The following is a 14,540-nucleotide window of genomic DNA, read 5'->3' as shown; positions in this document are numbered from 1 at the left end:
GAGACAATACGAAGGCGTCAGATAATTGCTTGGTGGGGGAGACTGCAGTGTGGCAATATGCAGGGCACCTGTTGTTCCAGATGTTTTTGAAGAGGTTGAGAGCCTCCTGTAAGCGGTTGGTCTGATTGTCTTCCCGTATCACCATGTTGTAACTGCTGCTGGCCACCACAAAAATAATGGCTGTCACATCTGTGGGGACAGAGGGGGGGGGGGAGCACATCAGAGTTTAAAACCACAAAGACACACACTAGCTAAAGAAAACGGCATCCGATGAAAATACGAATCACAGCTGGGGTGGCCATGTGCATAATTTGACATATGTTAGGGATCCCAAGCATCTTAAGCTGCAAACACAGATCATCAAATTCAACCTGTAATTGTCCAGGCACAGCCGTGTGGTACATGTAATGATTGGACAGAAAATGTAATCATAAGCAATAAGTCTTCTCACCAAGTACAAAGACATACAATAGAACATAAACCGTAAAGAAAAATGCTAGTAAGTCATTCTAAATAAGACAACATCGTAACAGCAGTATGTTAGAATTGATGATTGCTCCTAATATAGACTACATAACATAATGAATGGGGGGGGGGGCATTATTTTGACGGTGTGCTGAGGTCTCACCATTAAAACACTGGATCCACTTCCGGCGTTCATCCCTCTGACCCCCCACATCAAACATGCTACAAGAAGAAGCAAAGAGACACTGAGTTACAGGCCTGAATGCAACAGCAGGGCTTTTCTACTGGTGCACGTTGTCCTTACAGGTGATCATGTGTCTGGGCCTGCACACGCTGACAATGGAGGTTTACATATGGATACTTGACTTCTTATGGAGAAACGGAAGAAAATTATGCCTGTCCAACTCACTGGAAATTGACTTTGTCCACCTGGAATCTCGTCTCAAAAATCCCGGATGTCAGCACTCTGCATCTCAATAGGTCCTGAGAGGGAAGGAGAGATCTGTGAACTTTATGGTCTGTTTGCACGTTCAAGTAATCTTATATGTAGGTTCTTTACTGCTGATTCAAGTCTGTTTAATGCCACAAAACCAGGCAAAATGTAAACAGCTCCCTTAATGAATATTCTATGATAAAAATTAAGTTTTGATTCAAGAGCTCGAAAACTCCTTCAAGATGTAACTGTTCTAACTATTTATTTTTAACAAATAAAGACTTGTGTCCCTTAAAGCAAGTGAGGGTCAAAGGTCACATGTGAGAAGTTGAACACTCACCTGATCTGAGGGAGTGTAGTCACTCTGCTTCACAATGTCAATCTTGTCTAAAAAGCTGGAAAAAAGAGGAGAGACATACTTACTTACACTGGACAGTAGATATATGGATCAGTTAATGGGAAGAAGGGAAAACATGTTAGTTTTTCCCTCTGCAGTTCCACAAACTGCCAGCAGAGGGGGCAGCATTATCCACAAGAAAGGAGAAATCAGCAGTGAGTCACCATCAGTTTGCACAGTCAGAAACCCTGTAGTCAATGAAGCTGCTGTAGTAGAAGGAATTACAAAAAAAAAAATCATTTTGCTCCTGCTTCCCTGAAAAACTGACTATGACAGTCCAAACCTCACTATCACAGCAAAGCAGAGGAGAACATTCAAAACAGCTCAAAAATCAGAACAAACATAAATAACAAGGGTGTCAGTGAAATAAATCTGGGAACTAACAAAATATACCTAATTGGTATTCTGATTGTGGCAAGGTTAAGAGACAACTGGTCACAGGCCTTGAGAGCCCAAGGCCACAGCAGGACATCAGTCTGGAATGTATTTATGCACCACGATCTTGATTTTGAGACAGATTCTGGATAATAAACATGCAATTTAACAAGTCATGTTATGGCTACTATTACACAATGGCCCTTCCACATATTACACATTATAAAAGCACATTTAAGATATGGAAACACTCAAGCTTTATGACCACATTTGATGATTGTGAAGTGACAACTGAGCGTTATTGATAACACGACCATACTAGTCTAGCATCCAGACATGGCCTCCCTACGCAGAAGTGAACGCGGATACAGAGAGTGGACTGCAGTGACTGGTTGAAGAAAACTGAATGGGGTGGTGTGTGTGTGTGTGTGTATGTGTGTGTGTGTGTGTGTGTGTGTGTATGTGTGTGTGTGTGTGTGTGTGTGTGTGTGTGTGTGTGTGTGTGTGTGTGTGTGTGTGTGTGTGTGTGGGTGGGTGGGTGGGGGGGGGGGGGGGGGGGGGGGTGCTTGGTAGTTGATGTGGCAAACTTAAAACTCCTGCTAGAACCTGGACAACTTTGTATGTGGTGCTACATAGCGGGTTCAACTGTTCAACGGGACCGCCACATCGTCACCGCTCTGTCAAGGCAACAGATGCTAAACAACGACAGAAATGATCGAAACGCTGAAAAATAACACATGCCAGCAGACATTAAAGGGCCGTGAAAGGTGGCGCCGCGCAAGCGGCCTGCGTGATTGAGAGGCGGTGCACTGAGCCTCAGGGCCGACGGAAGGGCCAAGGTATGTAACCCCCCCTGAGATAACAAGGAATGTGACACGGAGGGGTGAAATGTGACAGTAAGGCTGCAGGTCAGACGAGGGGGGGGGGGGGGTGGGGGCGGGGGGAGAGGGGAGCGTAGCGCCGGAACAGACGGACTGACAGAACGGGCGAACGGACAGACAAGGGCTGGCCCCCGCACCCAGCCAAGCGGCTCATCCTAGGGCTCTGATGTCATGCCCGCGGTTCAAATCCAGCTACGCGTCTCAATTATAGAATTTCCCCCTATTAATAGAGCCGCTCCAATAATAGCCGCCCCCCGTTAGTCGGGTGAAATAGAGCACGCTCCAGAAACAGCGTAACCCCTCGATTGGTATGGCTGACACACTCAGGAGATGTTTCATCAGTGGCCGCCCTGAGATACTGAAAGCTTGTATATTTCCCATACAGCTGAAACCCAATCACATTGTCCAGCGCAGACACAGATCTCCTTTTTATCTACGATTACCTAGCGATTTCATGTTGAGATATTTAGAAATACACTTATTCATTACTTGTTAGCCCCCCCCCCAAAAAAAGGAAAATAATATTCTCCTCATAACTCTGTTGGCACTGGGGTACGAAACCCGGTTTTGGCAATCTGATTTCGGTGTTGTGTCTTTGCATGTAAAATTGTGATCACAAATGAATACTGTCAACAATAACAATCACGCTGACCTTTCTGGCAGTACATGGCGTCTTGAGAGAATGAATTAGTGTTCCGGAGACGTTTTCTTTTTGACACTCTAACAGGACCACACACACGCACTCACCCATTCACTGCATCACATGAGTCATGTGACTCGTCCCGCGCCGAGCCTCCTCTGCTGGCGCTTTTATTAACATAATATATCAGCGCATCCACACAACGGAAGAAGACACAAACATGTACACTTCAGAGAGAATCTTCCCTTCATAATTCACACTTCGCTACGTGTGTAAATACGCAGGGGTCTTAAGCTGGTAGGCTAGTTGCTGGGCACTGGACTCTGGGTTAGTGGAATAGATCTGCAGAGTTCAACATTCGGAGCCAGGCTCGGATTCAAGACCGTGTCCTGATCCGCCACTGTGCCGTCCTGGGTGAACCGCGCTATCATTGGTTAAAGTTAAAACAAGCCAGACAGTCTTCCCAGCATTAAAAATCTTCCTATGAAAAGAGGGTGGCCCTTCCTGTGTTGTTTCATGAATATCATTATTCTTTCCATTTGAACAATACAAAAACAAAAAAACAAACAAAAAACAATACCGGTCCATTTTGTGCCTATTGTCCAAAAATAGCACTACTTTTGTTGATCAGCTATGGATAATACACATCCTCTGCGAAATACAACCCCATTGAGTTTTTGAGTTTCAAAATACAATTCAAATTGTACAGGAATTAAAACTGACCTACAGTTAATAAAACATTACTTAATAAACTAATATTGTAGTTTATGATTTGAAAGTTATTTACAACATAATTGGCATTACATTCTAACCATGACCTGCTCGGTAACTGGTACCCAGGCATTGAGAGCAGCATTCAAAACTAAAAACTATGAACCTTCATAGTCCCAATGAAACTCTGCTGTGGATGTTACTTCATTGCTCTTACCTTCATAGCCTCTTGCTTCCTAGTATGTCCAACAGTGCTATCAGAGATACACTAGTATACATACTAGATGGAGTCAGTATAGCCACCTTAGCAATAGCAATAAGGCCCTTTCTAAATCCTGTTCCCAGGGCTCAATCACAGAATTAGGCACCTGACACAGAATTTCTGATGAATTCGACATTTTAAGAGTACAGAACAGTTTTGTGTTGCCACTGGTGATACAAGCACTAGTCACTGGTTTAAACAAGGTTTATACACATGATATACACATTCATTGTCATGCAACAATCAACAATTAACTAGTGTTGTCTGCACAGCTACTCCACTCATATCCTCACATTTTTCTCTGATTTCTTTTTAACAAATTATTTTTGCAGGTTTCGATGATTTGGTGACTCTTATAAATACACTCAACTCTTGATTAACTGTGGGAAATGACCCAAAATCGCACATTATGCAAATCACATTTATTTTACTGAAAAAGAAAAAAATTAGTATCTAGCTAGCTACAAATACAGCTACATTTAAGGCATATCGATAGATACAGTAGATGGCCACTACATAAAAAACATGATGGTCTACTGATTTAATGATTATTGTGCTGATGCACCACCATTTAAAGATAGCTAACACAGCAGCTACCTAACAACTACAATAAAAATATCACTTAGCTATATCACTAGCTGTTCCTTTGCTAGCTGATAACAACTTGACACAAACCTGCCTTTAATAATTTTTGAAAATATTTCATATCATTGGCTAACTGTATCTAACCAAATAATGACAAAACTGTGTCACATAAGCGAGCTAGCTCCAGTTGTGACTCACAGGGATGCACTGGTTAAAGGTTAGCTACAAGTTACCCAAATAAAAAAAAAAATAAATAAAAAAAACAATCCTTTATGACTGTGTATCTCCTGGACTGAGTCTCCTTTCTCCTTCTTGCTGCTCCAGATAATTGAGACTTGAGTCTCAAAGCAGACGAGAGCAGTGTCATGCAAAATATGCTGCTCTGGGATCATCAGTCCTACCTCCCCACCCCCCCCCCCCCCCCCCCACCCCTTGCTCCTCCACATCACTCTCAACATCACTCTAGCCGCCTGTCAGGCCCTGCACACGCAGTACAATAGCGCCATCCATTAGTAACCGATACCCAGGCTCAACGCCATTACTATTCATAGTGGTCTGACGGTAGGTACTATTCACAGTATATTTGTACACTTGAATGAAGGTGAACTGCGCATGCACACAGATATTGGCAGTGTCACGTTAAACACCCTTACTGGTTAATGCTCTCATGAATGATCGAGAGTTGAGTAAGTCTTATGTTTCAGTGGTATTTTTAGAAAGACGTACGTGTGCTGAAAAAGCAGCCCATTGGAATTTTCCAAAATTGAAAACAGGGTTACCGGCAGGAAGGGGAAAAATGGACTGAGCTTCTGAGTATTTCCTGTGATGCAGAACTGTCACACGCTGATCTTTAAGAGATGTCTGTCAAAATGTTTTTCTTGGTAAGTGCTGTAGTTGAATACAAAAAAAAATGGGAACAAAATCTGCTACTCTTCTCAGGCCCCTAATTAAACAAAGGGGTCCCACAACAATGCACCGCTAGGCCCACTGACATAGTTTCCTACCAGGCCAACAAAGAAAAGTGCAGAGAAAACCAGCCACTTTGCCTTTATCAGCCCTCAGAGGCATCCAACTTGAGCAGCAGAGGATTCTTCATAATTCTTCAGACATGCCCTCCATTTCTGTTGCACTTCATATGCTTAGGCTATGATCTAATAAAAGGCACCATCCATTTTGATGGGCCCTCATGACAAGCCTTTGAGATCCCCAATGGTGATCCCAGGTGGAATACCCAGCCATGCGTTTTCTCCCCACTCCTTCAGGTGTGCATCAGAAGGTATACACTTTGACACAAAGTCTGGTTGCTGCCTTATCCACCTGATTCACTTGTGATTTACTGAATAAGGTGAAATGACACCGTGGTACTTGTCACCAACATCTCACTGATCACATCTCAAAAAGCAGGTGATGCACTGATGGATCAAAGTACTCTGACCCTTCCAAAATGTCTTTGCTAGCACCAAAAAAAGCTGTGGTCTTGAAATACTCTGCTAACTACTGTACATTCAGGACAAGGAAACAGACTGTCATTCTATGCAGACTTCACTGTCCACACTGGCAAAACAGCAGCCATCTTTGGAATGGCCATTAAGCGGCTGTTGAGAAATGCCATGGTAACCATGACCACCAAAGCACAGGACTTCTTGACGTGCGTTTACAGCGTCGTCGTGCATCTCACATGTTCTAGTCCATCTCTTCAAGGAAAGGCTACATGGTCTCTTCTTCCGTATCCTACAACAAATACTTCACATGACCTCAAAGGGGGGGATGAACAGTGAAGTGCTAAACAAGGATGGAGCCAAGTCCATCTTCCTCATGCTCATCTAAACAAAAAAAGCCAAACAGGCCGGGCTATGTGCGCGGGCCCAAGAGGAGCAGATCCCTTCCTTGCTTCGCTGAGAACCAGTGGTCAGCCACACTGTAGGTTTGTAAGTATGTGTGCAGAGACTTGGAGGAGCATGGGGAAAAATTAAGCCACAAGGGCCTGCTTCCATGCGTCTCTTACGATTGGGAGCACCACGCGGAGAGTAACAGAGAGCTACTGAAAAACTAAACCTGCGCAGAAACTAAGAACGCTGAGAAGAAGCAGTAGGAAAAGCACACAAGAAACTGCTGCCATGTTAGTTTCATCCGCCCGCCCCCCCCCGAGTGCAGCTGAGAAACCGTCTCCTTAGCAAGCCTCCTTAGTCACAGCTGCAAGCACTGCATTTTTCTTTCATCCAATGGGGTCTTTCAGTTCACAAGTCCACTATCTCATCAAAAAAACTGAAGGATCCCTACAACTGCTACCAGAGCAAACAGGCAGTCTTTTTTTTTTTTTCCCCAATCCTCAATAGCACATTAGAACTGTAAAGCTGACGATAGCCTTCCTATGGATTCATCTTATTAAGGCAACTACATTACCTAGATTACAGGCCCTAAGGGACAGGACGGAAAGATACTCTCCAAACACAGGTCTGACACAGGGACACTCCGTGGAAAGCCACATGTCAAAGCTAATGCAAAATCTTGCCCTGATCTGTTGACACGGCACCCCCAGACAATGACAATAAACGTCACTTGCCAATAAACAGTAACTTCACTGTGCCCCTAACATCACCTTTGATGTTTGGCTGAGGGGATCAAGGGCACTAGAGATGTGAGTGAAATGGCAGAAAGCTAGAGCTGACTTTACATGTGGCTCAGTCAGTTAGGCAGCAAGATACAGATAGCAACGTCAGCTAGCTGCACGCTACCTAAATTGCTGGAATCAAAGCTTGCAAGTGATCGCAACTTACAGCCTTGCTGCACCCAAGGGGCTTCTCGAGTTAGCTTGCTACATAGCTACCTCTAATGATATTCAGACAATCTCTTGTGCATTGCCTCTGTGCACATAATTGTCTCTGTAAATAATTAACTACATCGAGGGAGTTGTAGCTATGCTTTCAGATTTTTTTATTGTGTACAAACTAGGTGATTAAATGATCTGCCGGAGCACTTCCAAGAGGCGCAGTCAGTAAAAGTGCTCACTCTGAGTGCTGACTGAACCCTATAGGCCAAGACATTGTACATTTGAGTTTTGGTATGACATAACTGGGTCTCTTCCACTGTGACAGGGTGGGATTGTGTCGGCCATGATCTTTGCCATACCACAACCACTAAAAGTACCCACTAGCGATTTGTGAGGCATCTGTAAGTTTCCCAGGTGACATCGGCGAAAGATGTGCCTATCCTTCAATCGGCAGTCGCATTCCTGTAGTGCATTATAATGCATTATAATGTACCTAGTATGAAAAACTGTGGCTATGGACAATTGTATCACAGGACTCCACACATTGCACTCCAATTCTACTGTATGACTGTAGAGGATGATCAAGCTTAATACACAGCTATTCCAAGCTATTAGCTATTCTAAAGTCAGGGTGGAAAAGGAGGAAAAAATAGAAAAAATGGTCTGTCAATCAATAAAACTTGAGAATTAAAAAAAATAGATGTTTGGAAAATTCACAGCTTTTCTGTAATTTTTACATCTGTAATAATATTATTTTCTCAAACAATATGTCCCATATGAAGCTTTAGTTTTATAAGCATTTTTTGAGAGGGCCAGTGGGTATTCATATTTTTCATGCAGAATGAGGAAGAACAGCAGTTTCGCACTCATAATAATTATGGCAGGTTTGTCTGCAGACATTGAAAGGGATCAACTTGCACCTGTGAGTGTGAAATACGGTTGGCACACCCACATGTCGAATGCAGATAGTTTGCTATCAAGTGTAGCAAATGATGAGCAGGTGTATCCCCACAGCTATAAGTGCAAGGTCAGCCATGTGTGCAAGTCTGCTATATCCAGCTAGCTGTTTGACTAACCATTATTTTCTCTTCATCAATTACAGACCATCAAACTGCATGGTAGCCAGCATTACATTGTTGGTAATGTAGAAAAACAGCTTACCATTCATGGGCATTCCATAAATACTGTTATATTTTATTATGAATTTTTTAATAGTTGTGCTTGTTATTGTCACTTTTAATTTCCACTTAAATTTTACTTAGTGCATAGGCTTCTATGTTCACACACTCCAACGCAATTGTAGACTCATGCTTTTTTATACAATACAATTTTACTTTACTTGATAGGAATTATGTGGATTTCATCACAGAGGGAGAATATTTGCAGCCTCCTAAATAGTGACGTTTAAAAAATGCAACATGCAGCAATTCTATATAATGCATACTTGATTTTCATTATTATAAATTTAAATATAATATATATTTAAATATATTTAAATAATAAAGTTAAGGCTTTATCAGTCTGATCAATGAAAAACAAGGTTAATAACCTCCTCCAAGTAAATGCACCTAAGCTGTAAATTAACAAAAAAAATGTTTCATTGGATTTATCTGAAATGAACAGGACCTGCACCCCAACTCACCTTAGAATAACATTCAACATCTTGGAGATAGCCTGCGCCACATATCAACATACTCTAAGCACCATCACGCTAAGCATCACGTCTGGGGCTACCTTAATCTCTCCTACGAGTACCTCTGCTTCCAATAAAGTCTGCATAACCTGATCACAAGATCTTGGCAGGACAACTGTTTAATTACTTCATTTAATTTTTGCAGTCACTTTTGTTGCTGTGATCTGGAGAGTGCTCTGTTGGAATTCCATTCTGAAGACGGCTACAGTAAAATAAATCTGATTGAGTGACCATGACACATCGTACTCAAAATCTGTGTCAGGTTTAAAAGAAATGATATATATGTCTGGATGTAAAGGAACTGGCTTGAAATAATATTCATTCTCTCTTCATAATCTGGACTGCAATGACATACACATAAACAACAAACAAGAACAAACAAGACTGATGTCATAAACAGTTAATAAAAAGAACCATACACTTAGTATTCATTTACTTGCTTACATCGTAAGTTTGAGGTAATGAACAGATACTGAGTTACTTGCCATCATAGTACATAAATGGCATAATTATTCATTAACAATTATATTGCATTCACACGCAGATTTGTATGTAATTCTTATTGATCCATGTTATGTGTATACCAAGTATTACAATGGTCTATGGTGCATGGCTGTGTTCTGTGGACTTCACTTACAGTAAAAGTATCCTGAAACCCTTTTTGCATAACTAAATAACTAAAAACAATAACAAAGACATGTTTGCACTTTGTGGTCACAGTAAAGACCGTGACATGTGCAGATATTAAGCTGAAGTTTTACGACAGAAGCTACGCATCAGTATCAAAGTGTACACTTCAAATGGACTAAAAAAAATTAGTAAAATGTTCCAGACTTCACTACCATTCTCCATGTCATGTAATTTCTCTGCCAAATTAACTGCTGTTAGGTTGTCTTGCAAGAAGCAGGTGTAGGAAGGGTTTGTGTCTGTATTGGCAGTGCTTCTGTACCTTTTAAGCGTCTGAGCTTTGGCATGATTTATATTGCGACTTGCTATTTTTGCTAGACGTGTGTTTATTTAATTTGGTGGTGGTGGTGATGGTGGTGTGGGGGGCTGTCTGTTGTTTATCTGGCCTTCAAAGTTTTCTGTTGTATGCTTCAATTGTAATCTATTTCTAGTTATCGTAATCGGAGCTATAAATAACCTTCGACAGAATGACATCATTTATTTGACACAAAGTTGTTCTTTTCGGTTAATATTAAAGAGGTCCATATAAATGGATGTTACCAGAAAGTTATTTTAGACATTAAGCAGGACTTTGCTGCCCTCATCTTCCATCCGTTAAATAATTACAGCTATCATTGTTTATTGGCTTATTCTGAGAGATTACACATGTTTACTGTTTTTATGTGCCTTAAGCCTCTTAAAGTACTAAGATATCAAAATCCAGTAGAAATGACAGCGGTGAAAGTGCAAAACGGCAAAAGCATATTGCAACTGCTGTACTAACAGGCAACTATTGAATAAAAACGACTTCTTTCCCAAAAAAAGTAAAATTATACTGTGGCAATTTGGGGGAAAAGATACACAGAGAGGAAAAGGCCACAATTTGAAGGAAAACATTTGCTACGTGATTTCCACAAAGTCTTGTAGATCATTTCTAAACAAAATTTTAATACCATGATTGAGGAAAAATTCTGTCTGAATGGCACAGATTCTCCACAGAGCCACTGCATTTAAACTTAAAAGGGGATCAGGCTATGATTAAACAAGAAATGAAAGTATGTTTTGGAATTTCTAAAATTAGGTCTAAGGACCTTGTCCCACATTCTGTCTACAGTGTTCTGCTAGTGCGTTAAAATGCATGCGTTATTTTAACGGGCCACAATAAATGTTCGCATTAGTTTGTATCAAATAAATTTTATAGGATGGATTTCCAAATTTAGCAACACATGTGACTACAACTCAAATTCAGATGTGACCTGGAATTGAGTAACACAGCATTCTCCGTTTCTGATTTTATAAGCGTGTTGCAATTATTGCCATATGCACCGTAAATCAAACTGGATGAGGATTTTTGTTTTCTCACGCAAGATTGGTAATGACCACAGTGGGAGGATTCAAAAGGGGGTTCTAGCAAAAAGCCAAGCAGACTTAAATAAATCTGTAAAAAAAAAAAAAATCAAAGGAAACAAGCGTGTACTCTAGTTTACATTACATTATTATTTTATTCTCATTCAGCGGACGTTCTTATCCAGAGCAAGTTACACAGGTTACAATTTTTACATCTTAACCATTTATACAGCTGGACATTTTACTGAGGCAACTTGGGGGTTAAGTACCCTGCCCAGGGGTATAGCAGCAGTGCCTCAGCGGGGAATCGAACCAATAACCTTTCGGTTGCTCCTTACGACTATGCTACAATGCCACCCCTGTAATGGCCAGGCTACTGCCGTTTGTTTATAGACAATAGACAGGCTTCAGTCTGGATGCAGGTCCATATATGTACCATGTGGCTGGGGGGACAGTGGGGTCAGGCATACTCACTAAGGCCTGGATTCAATCTAGGCGCGCTACAGTTTTTCCCATCACTTTTCAACTTTTCAAAATCTTTACGCAAGTTTTACTTTTTGATGTAGTTCTTCTTTGGTTTTAATGACTGCCAAACTCACAATATTTTCTAAAAACGAAACACTTGTTTACGTCGGTGTGTCAAAGTTAAGGACACGTGCAAAGCAGGAGGATTGAATTTCCCCATAAATGGAACTTAAATAAACTTTTCTGGGCTATCAATGTTATAGCACCATATATGGCTGGGAGGGAAGTAGTAACTACTAGGAGGAAGGGAAAAGAGGAAAAACAAATGAGTGAAAATTCATGGCCACTACAATTTGTTAACAGCATGCATGCTGACTCTCCATAATGCACCATCATAGCAGACACCCTCCAGTATTTCTGTTTATTTATTATTTATATTTATATATTATTACTTATGTCATTTTGCATTTTAAAGACAATTGCGGTACAATGGCATCCACTTCAGACAATGGCATCCACCGTGGTTCTACTGATTTCGAAACCTCTACTTCAAGCCTGTGTAATTTTATGCAAAATTTAATTCAAAATTTGACAGCATGTGAAAGAAATTCATGCTCCAACTCTGATAAATAACGGAGGGGGGGGATATTCAAAAATCAGTGGGCAAGAAAAAGTGTGTTATGTGAACTCCACTAAAGCACACACAGTGAGCACGTAACAACAGACAACAGTAACTCTTCCAGTGCACATGCCTTTAACCACCCCCCCCCCCCAAGCCCCCACCCCACCCCGAAGTCCCTCTAACATTGAAGAGAAGGAGATAGAAAGAAAGGGAGACAGAGAGAGAGGGAGAGAGAGAGAGAGAGCTGTGTCTGACATTACAGAGCAGCTCCAAAAATAGCTCCCTGGCGCCCTGGCCTCCAGCTCGGTTGCCATGGCGACAGAACCACAGGCGCTATAAATAGACTATCAGCTCCAAATCTTGTGTGACTGGAGTGGGGCCAGGGAGAGAGAGAGGGAGAGGGAGAGACAGACACAGAGCGAGAGAAAGAGAGAAGCATGGAGAGAAGGGGGGAGGGAATGGGAGAGAGGGGCCAGCCAAGAGAGAGGGCGAAGCAAAAAAAACCCAGACCCAGCCCAGAATGAGAGGGGGAGAGATAGAGGGAGGGAGAGGCAACTCCCCAACTTGCACATACACAGCACTGCATGAGCGTTAAAAACCCCCAAATAACAACCAAAGTGGGTGAATTTTAAAACAATTCTATCACTGATGCTTGTCCTCAAGGTAGACCAGCGCTGTGACGATGGGTCAAAAATTAATACTGCAGTCACATGTCAACAAACATTTCTTGCTTTAACACACACGCATCGACACAGACACGCAGATGTTAAAACCAGGCCTCACAGCATGAAAAGTGCTCCTCTCTCTCTCTCTCTCTCTGTCTCTCTCCCTCTCTCTCTCTTTTCCTTCACCCCATTTCCAGTGAAATCTCCCTCTCCCTCTCCCTCTCCCTCCCTTCCCATGTGATGACTCAGTGACTCAGTCCCAGCCATTTTCTGTCACTGCAGAGACACTAGCACAGAGTGGAGGGGAGAGAGAGAGAGAGAGAGCGAGCGAGCGAGCGAGAGAGAGAGCAGGAGAGAGAGAAAGAGAGAAAGCACAAAAGGGAGAATGATTGGGGGGGGGGGGGGGGGGGGGGGGAGACAAAGAGGGAGATAGCAACGGCTACGTGTGCGGGGCTGGCAATGTCACATTATGGTTATCGGCGCACAAATGCACAATGGCAGCGGGGCTGCAGAGGAGTGCGTAACTGTGGGAGAGAGCCGCCGTGCTAGGGCTCCATTTCCTCTGCATTTCCACAGCACGCCTGGAGAGTGCTCCTGCACAACGGCGGCGGCGGCTCCCCCTGCCTCTCCTTCGCCACCTCCTCTGGAATTCTCCTCAGTTTATACTTCAAACACTCCCGTTCCGCAGCCAGGTCCTGCCATCACCCGTTTCGCCCGTCTTTTGACACAGCGAATTGTAGCCCAGGAAACCCCGTGTATGGGTGCATGCCTTGCTCCGCAGTATTAATGGTGTGTGTGTGTGTGTGTGTGTGTGTGTGTGTGTGTGTGTGTGTGTGTGTGTGTGTGGGGGGGGGGGGGGGGGGGCTTTAAATATTATTATTAGCTGTAAAATTATTAGCTCAGAAAATTTTATAATTCGTTACACAAGGGAAATATTGGGTGCGTATGAGAGGCAAAATTGTAACACAAGCCTTGCTTTTTTGACAAAACAATCTGGCGGATTGTTTTGTCACGCTAGTACCTGTAACATACTTCCCTCCACATGCAAACAAGCATTTAATCAGGTTATACGAGTTTTGCCTCAATTTCTTACGGTTAACGGATAACTACACCACTACACCACTGTGTGACTGTGCCACACCACTCCCCAACAGGCTACGTTACGCTAACTTCCTTAGAAAGTTTGTGTCTTCATATGAATGATTTTACTGGATAAATACAGACCTCAGAAATGCATGCACACACTCCTGTAAGTTGCTGCTTGTTTTGTTTTTAATGCAGTGAAACGTTGCTCGATTTTTACAATATGTTTTCATACAGAATCGCATAAAATTTTGTATCACTGAATCAACAACTGTAAGCATCTAGTGCAGGAGACATTGTGAGAAGACTGACATGGTGCAAATCATCTTCCAGATGAATGCGGTTTAAAATCAAAACAGACTAACACTAACAAAACAGATTGAAAACACATATTTTCAAAAATAAAACCCCATTTACCCAAAGTGTTTCTAAATATATATTGCCTTATGTAAAAAAATAAATTACATATTTATTGACACA

The 14,540-nt window shown here is 42.2% G+C and overlaps 1 protein-coding gene across 3 annotated transcripts in view; it reads right to left on the bottom strand.

Moving 5' to 3' along the window:
* The window catches only part of gnas (GNAS complex locus), a 67,953-nt gene that overhangs the window by 1,666 nt on the left and 51,747 nt on the right, over window positions 1–14,540 (bottom strand). For all 3 annotated transcript variants that reach the window (XM_036531442.1, XM_036531445.1, XM_036531444.1), the window contains 4 exons: window positions 1,239–1,293; window positions 875–948; window positions 629–687; window positions 69–189 (listed from right to left, as the gene is read on the bottom strand). In XM_036531442.1, coding sequence (XP_036387335.1) covers window positions 69–189; window positions 629–687; window positions 875–948; window positions 1,239–1,293 — 309 coding nt within the window. The remainder of the gene's footprint in view (window positions 1–68; window positions 190–628; window positions 688–874; window positions 949–1,238; window positions 1,294–14,540) is intronic.

This window comes from Megalops cyprinoides, chromosome 6, assembly GCF_013368585.1.
Source record: "Megalops cyprinoides isolate fMegCyp1 chromosome 6, fMegCyp1.pri, whole genome shotgun sequence".
Taxonomy (NCBI): Eukaryota; Metazoa; Chordata; class Actinopteri; order Elopiformes; family Megalopidae; genus Megalops; species Megalops cyprinoides.
This window is presented reverse-complemented; position numbering and strand designations above follow the sequence as displayed.